The sequence below is a fragment of the Euleptes europaea genome, chromosome 19, assembly GCF_029931775.1.
Source record: "Euleptes europaea isolate rEulEur1 chromosome 19, rEulEur1.hap1, whole genome shotgun sequence".
In the NCBI taxonomy this organism is placed as follows: Eukaryota; Metazoa; Chordata; class Lepidosauria; order Squamata; family Sphaerodactylidae; genus Euleptes; species Euleptes europaea.
This window is the reverse complement of record NC_079330.1, coordinates 8692131-8705011: the sequence shown is the minus strand read 5'-3', so window position 1 is coordinate 8705011 and position 12881 is coordinate 8692131. Positions and strand designations below refer to the sequence as shown.

General features: G+C 46.7%; 1 protein-coding gene across 1 annotated transcript; it reads right to left on the bottom strand.

Annotated features, from left to right (window-relative positions):
- Positions 1-4663: 4663 nt before the first annotated feature.
- Positions 4664-12881, bottom strand: PRXL2B (peroxiredoxin like 2B). Its single transcript, XM_056865528.1, has 7 exons — positions 12816-12881; positions 9652-9856; positions 8894-8945; positions 7984-8047; positions 7636-7711; positions 6433-6551; positions 4664-4690 (listed from the first exon to the last, which is right to left on the bottom strand). Exons 1-7 carry the CDS (start codon positions 12879-12881, stop codon positions 4664-4666), a joined length of 609 nt encoding a protein of 202 aa, XP_056721506.1.

Here is a 12881-nt window from a genome sequence, read left to right as displayed (position 1 = left end):
ATGGGGTGACGTCACATCCCGACGTTTACAGACTTTGTTTTGCTGGGTGGTTTGCCAGTGCCTTCCCCAGTCATCTTCCCTTTACCCCCAGCATGCTGGGTACTCATTTTACCGACCTTTGAAGGATGGAAGGCTGAGTCAACCTTGAGCGGGCTACCTGAAACTGACTCCCGTCAGGATTGAACTCAAGTTCTGAGCAGATCTTGGACTGCAGTACTGCAGCTTGCCACTCTGTGCCACGGGGCTCCTAGGGTCCAATAGGCAGAAGTACAGTATATTACCCCTGAAAGTAGATTCCTTTGAAATGTGGTGTTGGAGGAGAGTGTTACAAATACTGTGGACTGCCAAAAAATACAAATCAGTAGGTTATAGATCAAATCAAGCCTGAACTGACCCTAGAAGCTAAAATGACTAAACTGAAGCTATCATATTTTGGTCACATTACGAGAAGACAAGAGTCACTAGAAAAGACAGTCATGCTAGGAAAAGTTGAGGGTAGCAGGAAAAGAGGAAGATGCAACAAGAGATGGATTGACTCAATAAAGGAAGCCACAGCCCTCAATTTGCAAGATCTGAGCAAGGCTGTCAAAGATAGGACATTTTGGAGGACATTGATTCATAGGGTCGCCATGAGTCGGAAGTGACTTGACTTAACACATACACATATTACCCCTAACCATTGAGGCTCTATTTAATGACTGTGGCTAATAGCAATTGCTCTAACCAGGCTAGGCTGTTCTTTCCTTTATCCCTTAGAAGCTCTTTGATCCATTGATCTTCAGCAGCGTAATCTCAAATCTAATGTTTGAGGGATACGAGGACTGAAATAAATCTTGCCACTGACATTGTAGCCTTGGGATCCCTATCACGTAATAAAAAAAGGCATTATGTCAGACACAGAGGCATTAGATTTATATATTAAAAGGGGAAAGATATAATGTGATCTAAGTTCCTCATAAAAGCGGCATTCTGAAAGGGTATGAGCTAATGAATCAATAGAGGCAGAAGAGCAAGGACAGGTCCTTTCTGGGTACTGTATGTTCAAAATTCTGCCTTGCATAACCATAGAGGGGCTAGCATTCAGTCTAGCTCAACAGAAGGCTCTAGAAAGGCGAGGGGTTGTCAAATAATAAGTATAAGCAGGCAAAGCACGTGGTGGTGGTATTCAGAAAAACTGTTCTTGGCTGTTCTTGTCAGATCTCGGAAGCTTAGCCGGGTCAGCCCTGGTTAGTACTTGGATGTGAGACCACCAAGGAAGGCCAGTGTTGCTATGCAGAGTCAGGCAAGGTCAAACCACCTCTGAACGCCTCTTGCCTTGAAAACCCTATGGGGTCACCCTAAGTCGGTTGAGACTTGACTGCAAAAAAAAAAAAAGAAGAAGAATCGATGAGCCCCTCCTCCATGAATCTGTCTAATCCCCATTTTAAAGACAACCAACATAGTGGCTGTCACTACACTTCGTAGCAGGGAGTTCCACACGTAATTTGTGTGAAGAAATACTTGCATTGGTCCTTTTGCTTATCACTATCATGGGAGACAGCGTGGTGTAGTGGTAAAGAGCAGCAGACTCTAATCTGGAGAACCGGGTTCGATTGCCCACTCTTCCACAGGAAGCCTGTTGGGTGACCTTGGGCTAGTCATGGTTCTCTCAGAACTCTCTCAGCCCACGCAGAGGCAGGCGATGGCAAACCACCTCCGAATGTCACTTGCCTTGAAAACCCTACAGAGTTGCTAGAAGTCAGCTGTAACTTGACAGCACACACATATTATGGGAGAGAGGAGTTCCCCCTTCTTGGTCCACTTTCTCCCCATCGTATGTAATTTTATAGACTTCTGTTGTTTCCACTTGGGTATTTTTGGGGGGGGGGTACCCATCTTTTGATCTTTGTGTGATCGTTGGCTCTCGCTGGTCGCTCGTGCAACTCCTCTGCACAGCCCCAGGCAAGAACCTCTGGAAAATGCACAGCATGCAGGGCTTGGTGAAGTTTCGCTCCCGCTTACCTTTCGGTGTGTGCTCCGCACCACAGAGCTATAGTATTTAACAAACTAACATTCAGTGTTCTGCCATAATCTCGACTACACGTATTGTGATGAATTCTTTGTTGTGGAAAGGTCGCAAATTGTCTTGGCGTTTCATAGGGTAAGCTGTTCCATAAGCCTGCCAGCTACTGCTGTAAAAAGAATCTAAAATGCATCGATTGTCTTCCCTTTCTTTTCCCCTCTTCTCCCTCCCTGTCCTGGCTGGCTCTTGTGAACATTTGTCTCAGTTGCTTCCACAGTATGAGCCAGTCCATCCAATTCAGTGTTGAAAGCAGAGCTGAGTCTGGGCAGAACGGAGTTCCATAGTTCAGCTGCTTGAGGACTAAGTTCACACTGAGTCTGGTTACTTAGAAAAGAAATAGAAGTTCTTTATTATAAGAGAACTCCATACTGGATACAAAAGGCAGAGTAAAGGTCTTTAGTAGGGTTGTACAAAAAAAATAAAAATCTGGTAAATTTCAAGTTCAGGTTTATTGGGCCCAATTTTTTGGGGTAAACCTGGAATAAGCCGAATACCCATACCAGTTAATATCGGTATTCGGCTTATTTCCCGGTGTACCAAAAAAAATACGGGTCCATTATAGTCTGTGGGGATTTTTTCAAAGTTCCAGTGGGGGCATCTGGAGAGGTAGAGTCACCAAATTTGCAGCGTGGCTGCAAGAAATTCTCCTTAGACGGTCTCCAAAGTTTGGTGAACTTTGGGACAGGGGGGTCCAATTTTATGGGCCCACAAAGGGGTCGCGCCCATCCATCAGGCGTTTGCGAGCCGAGCTGTCCATTGGTTTTCAGGTTCAGAAGTTCAGTGTTGCCGAAGACTGGCGATACTAACTCTCCACTGCCCTCCCCTGTAAGTCCAAAGCCTGTGCTAGCATCAAGCGACATATGATTGCACACTATAATTTCATAAGCCACTGTAATAACGTTTTGCCATTTTAACTAGGGCAATTTTTTTTCCTATACAAGTTTCAGAACAGCTTGATTAGGGATTGCCAGGTTGGAACCTAGAGGTCCTCTTGGATTCCGTTGCTGAATTGGGGGAAATCACTAAGCTGACAGGCCAATAACCAAGAAGGAAAGGAATGGAGACTTATCTCCTGATTCAGATGAAATGGGGGACTTAACCCAGGTTGCAAACAGGCAATGCTTTGCTTTACACAGGCATCTAATTTACAGTTACGCTGCACCAGTGTGGTGTAGTGGTTAAGAGCGGTGGACTCTACCAGGTTTGGTTTCCCACTCCTCCACATGAGTGGCGGACTCTAATCTGGTGAGTCGGGTTTGATTCCCCACCGCTCCACATGAAGCCTGCTGGGTGCCCTTGGGCCAGTCACAGTTCTTTCCAGACTCTCTCGGTCCCACCTACCTCACAAGGTGTCTGCTGTGGAGAGAGGAAGGGAAGGCAATTGCAAGCCGGTTTGAGGCTCCTTAAAGGTAGAGAAAATCGGAGTAAAAAACCAATTCTTCTTCTACTGAGGCGGCCTGTTAGCAGTCTACTCTGGTTAAAGCAACTAAGTGCAAGGGAAAAGTATCTTTCCAGTGGCATCTGTTTGGAGATGTGTACCCCTTATCAAGTTAAGAGGCCACACCTAGTAACTCCAAACCAACTCAAGTGTGACCAAACCCCTTGCAAAACAGCAGAATAGAAGAGATGGGAGCCACTCAAGACCCATTATGTTCAATAGGATTTAGGCATGACCACTTTTAGGTAAATTGGGGCCCCCATACACACAGACAGACAGGAAGATGGTTGAACATTAGGAAGCAGCCTTCCGAGATTGACTTTGCATTGCCTGCACTTGGCTCTGGGTAGATGAGAACACTAAGCAACTGCAAAATTACATATTCCGCCAAAGACACTTCAGAGGACCAGGGAGGGTATGTTTTGGCACATCCCTGTCAGCAGTCACTGGATATCTTAGGGAGATAAATTCAAAGTGAAAGCCAACTTTATAATCTGATAGTGCAATTTCCAACCACCAGTGGACAGGAGCTGTGGTGAGCTCTCTACAGCCAGAATTCATCAATCAGGGGTGGGATCCTACCATGGACACATGAGGTTGCCCTATACTGAATCAGACCATCTATCCATCAAGGTCAGTATTGTCTACTCAGACTGGCAGTGGCTCTCCAGGGTCTCAGGTGGAAGGGCTCTCCAGGGTCTCAGGTGCAGGTCTTTCACATCAGCTATCAGCCTGGTCCTTTTAACTACAGATGCCGGGGATTGAACCGGGACCTTCTGCATGCCAAGCAGATGGTCTACCACTGAGCCATGGCCCCCTGTGAGCTTTTTTGCTGGTGAAAGAGATAGGAAGGGCCCTTTTGACTACCACTGGGAATCAAGGGACCCTTTTGGATGAAAGCCACACAGGACAAGGGGCTACGGTGAGGAGAATTGAGTGAGATGAAGCAGACAAGCCAGCGGGATCCAACCCAATCGCTCAAGAAACGACTGACAAAGAGCATCACGGTATCCAACAGGTAAACATTTTATTAGTTTATATTTGTTGCTTCAGCTTCACTGTTTTACATAAATGTTACTCTTGGGCTAGGAAAGGGGTTATGCTGAGTAGGAAGAAGAGGGAGAAAGGCGCGTTTGCTCGGGGCAGCTTTGTACTTTCCTTCTTCATCCGGTACAAACTTCTTTGTTACACTGTGGGCAAAAAAAAAAAGGACACTTTGTCTTGAAGTCTGCTGGAATATGTGAGTTGTTCCTTCACTCCTGGAAATGCTTTGGGGTACGTTGTTCATGGTGTCAATGTGACAAGACTGCAATAAGAGGATTCCCTGCCCTGAGGAACTTACAATGTAAATCTGATATTAAGGAGACAGCGGGAGATGGAAAACGGGGAAAGGGGAGCATTTCGGCTGACTTTTGGTAGAGGAGGGGTATTGAGTCAGTCCAAGGCTACCTGGAAAAGCTGGGTTTTGCAAAATAATATGTAGGAGAGCCAATGTCATGTTAGGGTTAGCACTGAACTAAGATTGGAGGCGCTCTGCTTTTAAATCCCCACTCTGCCCCAAAGTGCAATAGGTGGCAGATGAACACACATAGCTGCCTTAAACTGAATCAGACCCTGGGCCCATCAAAGCCAGTATTGTCTACTCAGACCAGCAGCAGCTCTCCAGGGTCTCAGGCAGAGGTCTTTCACATCCCCTACCTGCCTAGTCCCTTGAACTGGAGATGCGGGGGACTGAACCTGGGACCTTTTGCATGCCAAGCAGAGGCTCTACCACTGGGCCACAGCCCTTCCCTAAAAAGAAGCTGCCTTATGCTGAATCAGACCCTGGGCCCATCAAAGCCAGTATTGTCTACTCAGACCGGCAGCGGCTCTCCAGGGTCTCAGGAAGGGGTCTTTCACATCACCTACCTGCCTAGTCCCTTTAACTGGAGATGCCGGGGATTGAACCTGGGACCTTCTGCATGCCAAGCAGATGCTCTACCACTGGGCCACAGCCCCTCCCTTCTTACTTTCTAGCCCTCCCCACGCTTTCCCAGGAACCATTTTCTCCATTATCTCTAGCAGGTGTGAAGACTGCAACTTTTAAAACGAGAGATCTTTCCAGCGTAATGAACACTTGACCAAGTTCAGTGGTGGAACATAAACAGGATCCTAGGCTTCGTCCCAACCATGCCCAGGTAAAGGATCTCAGGTAGCTGGCAAGATTTGGAGCATTTCTATCCAAGATGTTACAGCGCTGCTACCAGGTGGAGTATAGTGGGCTAGATATGAGATACCCATAAGTCACCTTCGTCTATACACGCTACTCTTTTGGGGAAGCATCCAAGAGCTCAATGAACTGAGCACCTGCTTAGCATGCAAAAGATCCCAGACACATTCAGCTATAGGATCTAATGAAGCTGCTAGGAAAGATCCTTCTGTCCCTGGGATCTACTAATCAGAGTAAAAGATACTGTATGGCACGGAGCAATGGCTTTGACCCTATGGCCATTTTTGCATGCTAATTAGCAGTGTGGTCCAGGCTGAAGCGCCCCGATTTTTTTAAAATTTTGCACGCTGAACCGGCATTCCGGAAGTGACTGCGAAGCCGGCGCATACCTGCTTCGCATTACAAAAGAGCCCACTTAACGCAACCTTTGGTGTTTGCTCCGCCCCCACAACGAAGAATAACCAGAGGGAACCATGCAAAACAACAGCGGTGCGTTAGCTATGCACATGCTAATAGCTATGCAAACGAACAAAGGAGCAGGCAAGTGGGGGTGGTGGAATTTATCCTTTTCCATCGGGACCGTGAATAGGCATTTTTAAAGTCGCATTTTTAAAAAGAGCTTTGAACGAGCTTCAAAATTGACCATGCATAAATGGCCTATATGAAATAGCTTCATAGGCTTCCTAAGAGGGAGGGCAGGAATTGAGGGAGAGAGATCCTCACCTGAGGCCTTGTCTCCTCTTCTGAATTTGCTGAGATGCCGAGGGTCTTGGTTATGGTGTCCAAGGGAACGTAGTCGCCCGGGGACTCCTGTATGAAATGCAAGAGGACTTTCTCTCCACCTGGAAGGGAACACAGAAAGCATCCAGTTACGGGTTTCAGAGGGTAGCTGTGTTGGTTTGCAATAGAAGAGCAAGATTCGAGTCCAGGAGCACCTTAGAGTCCAGCAAGATTTCTAGGATATGAGCTTTTGAGAGTCAAAGCTCCTTTCGTCAGATCTGATGAATGGAGCTTTGACTCTCAAAAGCTTATACCCCTAAATTCTTGTCGGTTTCTAAGGTGCTACCGAACTCGGATCTATGCAGATACAAGCAAACCTGCAAGAACATCAGCCTTAAAATGCCATTCAGTGTCCACAAAGGAGACTGGAAGGCAAGTGTCATACAACTTCCTAGAGCTCTAAAATCACTAGAACTCTAACCTGAATTGTAGAGTTTCAAAACAGAATTTTTGTATTGCTTCACCTTTGCCTTTGAACTTTTGTGGAAGCTGGACTATATTGGAGAATAGCAGGCGCCCTCTGTTTCTTTATTTAGCCCTTTATATATCCTGTTCTTCTCCCCAGTGGGGAGCCCAAGCAGCTTACAACATCCTTCCCTCCTCCTGCATTTTATCCTCACAACAACCTTGTGAGGTAGGCGAGGCTGAGCGTGTGCAGAGAGGGGATTCAAACCTCCCGGTCGGCTCTGACTTGATGGTGCTTTTCATCAACAGGTTAGTTGTACTGTGATCAGTGAATGAGGCTACTCCTAATGGTGCCTCCATATACCCTGACTTCCACCTTCTGCTTTCATTATTTGCATGAACTGGACCGAAAATAAGGATTTCTTGTGCTTTTCAACTTTAGAATTAAAACTGTATGGCTCCTACTCTCATGGTGCCACCTGGTGGCCATACACAGAAATATTTACCTGTAAGACCATCTAAAAAAAAAAATAGAATTTTGTGGCACCTTAAAAACTAATAAAATTATACTCCAGATGGGCTTTCATGGACTAGAGCCTACTTCTTCAGACGCAGTGAGTGGATTCTAATTGTGCTATTGTGTTATGTCGGAGGTTTTGGAAAAGAGAACCGACTCAAATCAGGGCCGGGGGCCAGGAAATACAGAGTGAAATACAATTTTTGTCCCATCCATCCCCTTACCTTGGCTGACGATCAGCATCCCACCACTCTGTAAAAGATCCCCACTGAAGTTGCCATGAATGCCCTCAGCATTTGCCTGAAAAGGAAACAGAGTTGGAGAAGGGTCATAACAGCGCACCTGCAGATGGTAAACACACAAAACTACCTTATACTGAATCAGACCCTTGGTCCATCAAGGTAAGTAGTGTCTACTCAGACTGGCAGCAGCTCTGCAGGGTCTCAGGCAGAGGTTTTTCACATCACCTGCTCCCTTTTTAGCTGGAGATGCCAGGGATTGAACCTAGAATCTTCTGCATGCCAAGCAGATTCTCTACCACCGAGCCACGGCAGTCACTTTTCCTATCTCACCTTGCTGGCGACTTCCCGAACAGGCTTCCCCAAAGCAGCAGGAACGATGCTTAAGGCGTTATACCTGGAACAAAAAGGGTAAAATCAGAAGGCCCGTCCTAGAAGAGGCCAGCACTTTGAAATGCACAGCCAGTTTTGGAGGGTAGCCATGTTGGTCTGCTGCACCTGAAGAGCTAGAATTAAGTCCAGCAGCACCTTAGGGACCAATAAGATTTGGGGAGTGTCAGCTTTCAAGAGTCAAAGCTCCCTTTGTCAGATGTCTCAAAACCAGGGGAGATCCTTCCAGATGGATTATCTCCAAAGGGAGGGACCCGTCACAGCAGCGCATAATGAACACATGAAGCTGCCTTATACTGAATCAAACGCTTGATCCATCGAAGTCGGTATTGTCTACTCAGGCTGGCAGTGGTTCTCCAGGGTCTCAGGTAGAGGTCTTTCACATCACCTACTTACCTTGTCCCTTTAACTGGAGATGCCAGGGATTGAATCTGGGACCTTCTGCATGCCAAGCAGATGCTCTACCACTGAGCCACGGCCCCTCCCCAAAGTCAGTATTGTCTACTCAGACCGGCAGCGGCTCTCCAGCGTCTCAGGCAGGGGTCTTTCACATCACCTACTTGCCTAGCCCCTTTAACTGGAGAGGCCAGGGATTGAACCTGGGACCTTCTGCATGCCAAGCAGATGCTCTACCGCTGAGCCAGGGCCCCTTTTTAGTCCGTTAGCAGTGCCATCCTAAGCATCCTTCGGAGTCCACGGAAGGGGGGAGCTCTGCTTAGGATTGCACCCTAAGGCTGCAAAGCTAAGCGCACATCTGGGCCGGCTCCAGAAGTTGGCGAGGAAAGCGGAAGCACCCGCATCGCTCCCTGCTCCAAACATCTGCACATCCTTTTGACTTAAACTGCGCACCAACCTTTTGAAGCCGAGATCATTGTAGCACTGTTTGGTCTCATCCAGATAGAGCTCTGGGAGGAGAAGGAAAAGGAAGGCCTTAAAGCAAAGTAGTAGCCTCACCCAGCCAACATTTTTTGACACCAAATATTAAGGAGTCACAGAGACTCAGGCCATTTATGCTCGGTAATTAGCAGCGTGTTCCAGGCTGAAGTGTCCTGCATATTTGTTTTTAGTTCTTCACGCTGAACCGTCATTCCAGAAGTCACTGCGAAGCCGGCGCATATCTGCTTCACATTTCTTAAGAGCCCCTTTAACACGACCGTTTTTTATTTGCGCTGTCCCTGCCTCAAAGCATCCACTCAAGGAAGCATGAGGAATCACAGCCGCCGGTTAGCTATGCAAACGACAATTACTAATCGCTGTGCAAATGAAGGAATGAAGGAGCAGACGAGTGTGTGGGGGGTGGAATTTGTTTGACTTTCTCCTCTTGCATCCGTCGGGATTGAACTCAGATCGTGAGCAGAGCTTGGAATGCAGTACTGCAGCTTACCACTCTGTGCCACAGGGCTCCTTTGCGCCACGGGCATTTTAAAGGTCAGATTTTAAAAAGGCAAGCATCAAAATCAACCCTGCATAAATGGCCTCAGAAACCAATATTTCCTAGAGTCCAGACGCGAGGTGGATTACAGAATTACAAGACAGTGTAATGAGATCAGTGGAAGACCAATAATGAAAAACAAAGATGTGGACCAACATATCCATGCATACGTCACCTACCTCCTTTGAAGTAATTCCCATCCAGAAAGTCCTTGAGACCCACACTTTCAGGCGCAACCCCGACTAAGCGGGCCCCGTGGCTCTCCAGCGGTTCTTTCAGCTTGCTGGCTTCCTTGGCAATCCAACGGCACACCTGGCAGCTGAAACGGCGCAGGAACAACACCACGCAGGGCTGGTCCTTCCACAAACTCCTCAGCTCCACCACCTGCCAATCACACGAGATGACAAGTAGCTAAGGTTGCCAACCTCCAGGTGGTGGCTGGAGATCTCCCGCTATTCCAACTGAGCTCCAGGCGACAGAGATCAGTTCCCCTGGAGAAAATGTCTGCTTTGGGAGGTGGACTCTATGGCACTATACCTAGGGTTGCCAACCCCCAGGTGGTGTCTGGAGATTTGCTGCTATTACATCTGATCTCCAGGTGACAGAGATCAGTTCTCCTGGAGAAAATTGGCGCTTTGGAAGGTGGATTCATACTCAATTGAAATCCCTCCCAAAACCCTGCCCTCCTCAGGCTCAAAAAAGTAGGGGACCCCTGTTCTCCTCCATGCTCTTTTCATAGTCTTGCTTTTTAAAATTAGCTGCAATTTTCTTTTTTTATTATGTATGTAATCAATCCATTCCATTGGAGGTGGGGAAGTCACTAATTTTTTTGTAAAAAATAAATGCAACTTATAATATGCCATCAAAATTATGTCCCACGTGGCACGGACTGGCGCATGAAAACAAGGCATAATGATAATTAGAAAGATATTTTCCACCTGCACCTGTGATTCAGTCAATTGGGAGAAAACAGCTACATAGATCATACATTTCTTTCTTCATTTAGGGAGTTGTATGATGCCTCTACAGCAGTGGTTCCCAACCTTTTTTTTGACCAGGGACCACTAGGACTTTTTTGTTCGGTGCAGGGACCCCAAGGTTCAAAATAAAAATTCCGAGAATTTGAGAATAAACTTTAATCATAACTGTTAGTTAAACATTAAACTTAGAATAATATTTGAATATATATTTTTATAATAGAGAACTTTTAATTGAAAATATTAATTTATTATGGGTTTATAACTTTGTTTCGCGGACCTTAATTTAGTTCTTGTGGACCCCTGGGGGTCCGTGGACCCCTGGTTGGGAACCAGTGCTCTACAGAGACCAGCTAGATCATTCTATGGATCTATGTAATTACAGTTACAGCGGTTTCTGGGTGCTTGCAACTGAGGTCTGTCTGCAAGAGTGAGCGTTCTGAGGTATACTGCCACTGATTGTGGAAGTTCCATTTCAGTCTCAGGGTTAACGGCTACTGGATTATTTTTCAGGACAGACACATGCCAACTAGATCTCTTCTATACTTTCACACGCAAAAAGAAAAACGACCACAAGTACTGCCTAGGCTGGGTATTGTTTTGAACAAGACTGTCTATGCAAAACCTTCCCCTCTTTCTGTTAGGTATATAAATCAGCATGATGGATTTATACTCCAGTGCATCTGAAGAAGTGAGATTTGACTCACGAAAGCACATACTAGGATAAATCGAGTTAGGCTTTTAAGGTACCACCTGTTTTATTCTTCCTAAACGCTGCACCATGAACAAGTGTGATTTCTCGTTTAATGTCAAGAACCCTTTTCCATTTCGGAACCCCGAGTTTCAGTGACTTGGGCAGAACTCTGGGAGGGAGAGGAAGAAACACACACACACAACACTGTTCCTGACACCACAGGTTTACTGCTTGCCTGATGGAGATTGAAGCAGCATTAATTCAGACCGCAAAAAATCAAATCCCCTGAATAATTGTGAGAAGCCCAAAAGACTCCCCCCCATAACTCCCTCTCCCCTCAATATAGCAACCATTGCATCATTCTGCACAGTCGAGGAGGGGGAACCCAAATCACCCTTCAAAACTCCTGCCCAATCAAGCAACGTTTCCTATAAGGAAAGACAGAATTCCTTTAGAAACGCCCCTGAAACTGATCCGGATGGGAAGCACATAAGCCTGGGCAATAAGGCAAGAAGTGATTTTATACATTAAAAAAATGAACACTTCCTTTACAAAAGAAAGGCCATGCTGGATCAGACCAAGGCCCATCAAGTCCAGCAGTCTGTTCACAAAGTGGCCAACCAGGGGCCTCTAGGAAGCCCCCAAACAAGACGACTGCAGCAGCAGCATTGTCCTGCCTGTGTTCCACGGCACCTAATAAATTCGGCATGCTCCTCTGATCCTGGAGAGAATAGGTATGCATCATGACTAGTATCCCTTTTGACTAGTAGCCATGAATACTCCTCTCCTCCATGAACATGTCCACTCCCTTCTTAAAGCCCTCCAAGTTGGCAACCATCACCACATCCTGGGGCAGGGAGTTCCATAATTTAACTATGTAAAGAAATACTTCCTCTATATTACCTTGAATATTATCTTCCTTTATAGTACTTTGAAAATTGAAAAATCCCCCCCCAAAATAGAGAGCCACCTCCTCCCACAGCCACAGAAGACAAAAACTGACAATTGTATCATATGTCCCCCTTACCCCCCTACGTTGAAAGCAGACATGGGACTACTTGAATGAAAATATGCTCCAGATTTCTTAACCACTTCCACCCGGGCAGACAGCAGATGCCCCACGCCAGATATTCAGCTCACATCTCTACCCCAAACAATGCTGATTCTTTGGTTCTTGTAGGTTATCTGGGCTGTGTGACCGTGGTCTTGGTATTTTCTTTCCCAGATAACCTACAAGAACCAATGAACTCTGACCGTGAAAGCCTTCGACAATAATGCTGATTCTATTACTTTAGGACGGTAGTTCATGAGAAGGAGGTCATCTTGGCCATCTTCTGGGCATGGAGTAGGGGTCACTGGGTGTGTGTGGGTGGGGGAGGTAGCTGTGAATTTCCTGCCTTGTACAGGGGGTTGGACTAGATGACTCTGGTGGTCCCTTCCAACTCTATGATTCTAAGGCAGGCAGCACAGTCCTAACCAGAGTCACTCTGCCGAAGTCAGCCGGCTTGGAAACGTGTGGCTCTGTTTAGGATTGCTTTCGAAGCGAAATGTGTAGATCTCGCACACCTTTTACGCGCACACACGACACGGCCGGCTAGATCACCGCAGCGCCTGCACACAAGCATCAGATCACAAAAGCGCAAAACAAAACGCGCGATCCTAAGCATTTTACCTCCCCGTTGGCCGCGTACTTCACGGTATTGGCTCCGACTTTGCTCAGATCCACCGAAGCGGCCAT

Bases quoted from the DNA above. Each gene is read 5' to 3' on its own strand.
- PRXL2B (XM_056865528.1), bottom strand. From the start codon at position 12,881: ATGGCCGCTTCGGTGGATCTGAGCAAAGTCGGAGCCAATACCGTGAAG. The intron at 6,552-7,635 runs GTAAGGGGATGG...GTTCCCTTCCAG, and splicing joins GATGCTGATCGTCAGCCAAG to GTGGAGAGAAAGTCCTCTTG. The intron at 4,691-6,432 runs GTGAGGATCTCT...TTTTGCCCACAG, and splicing joins AAGAGGAGACAAGGCCTCAG to TGTAACAAAGAAGTTTGTAC.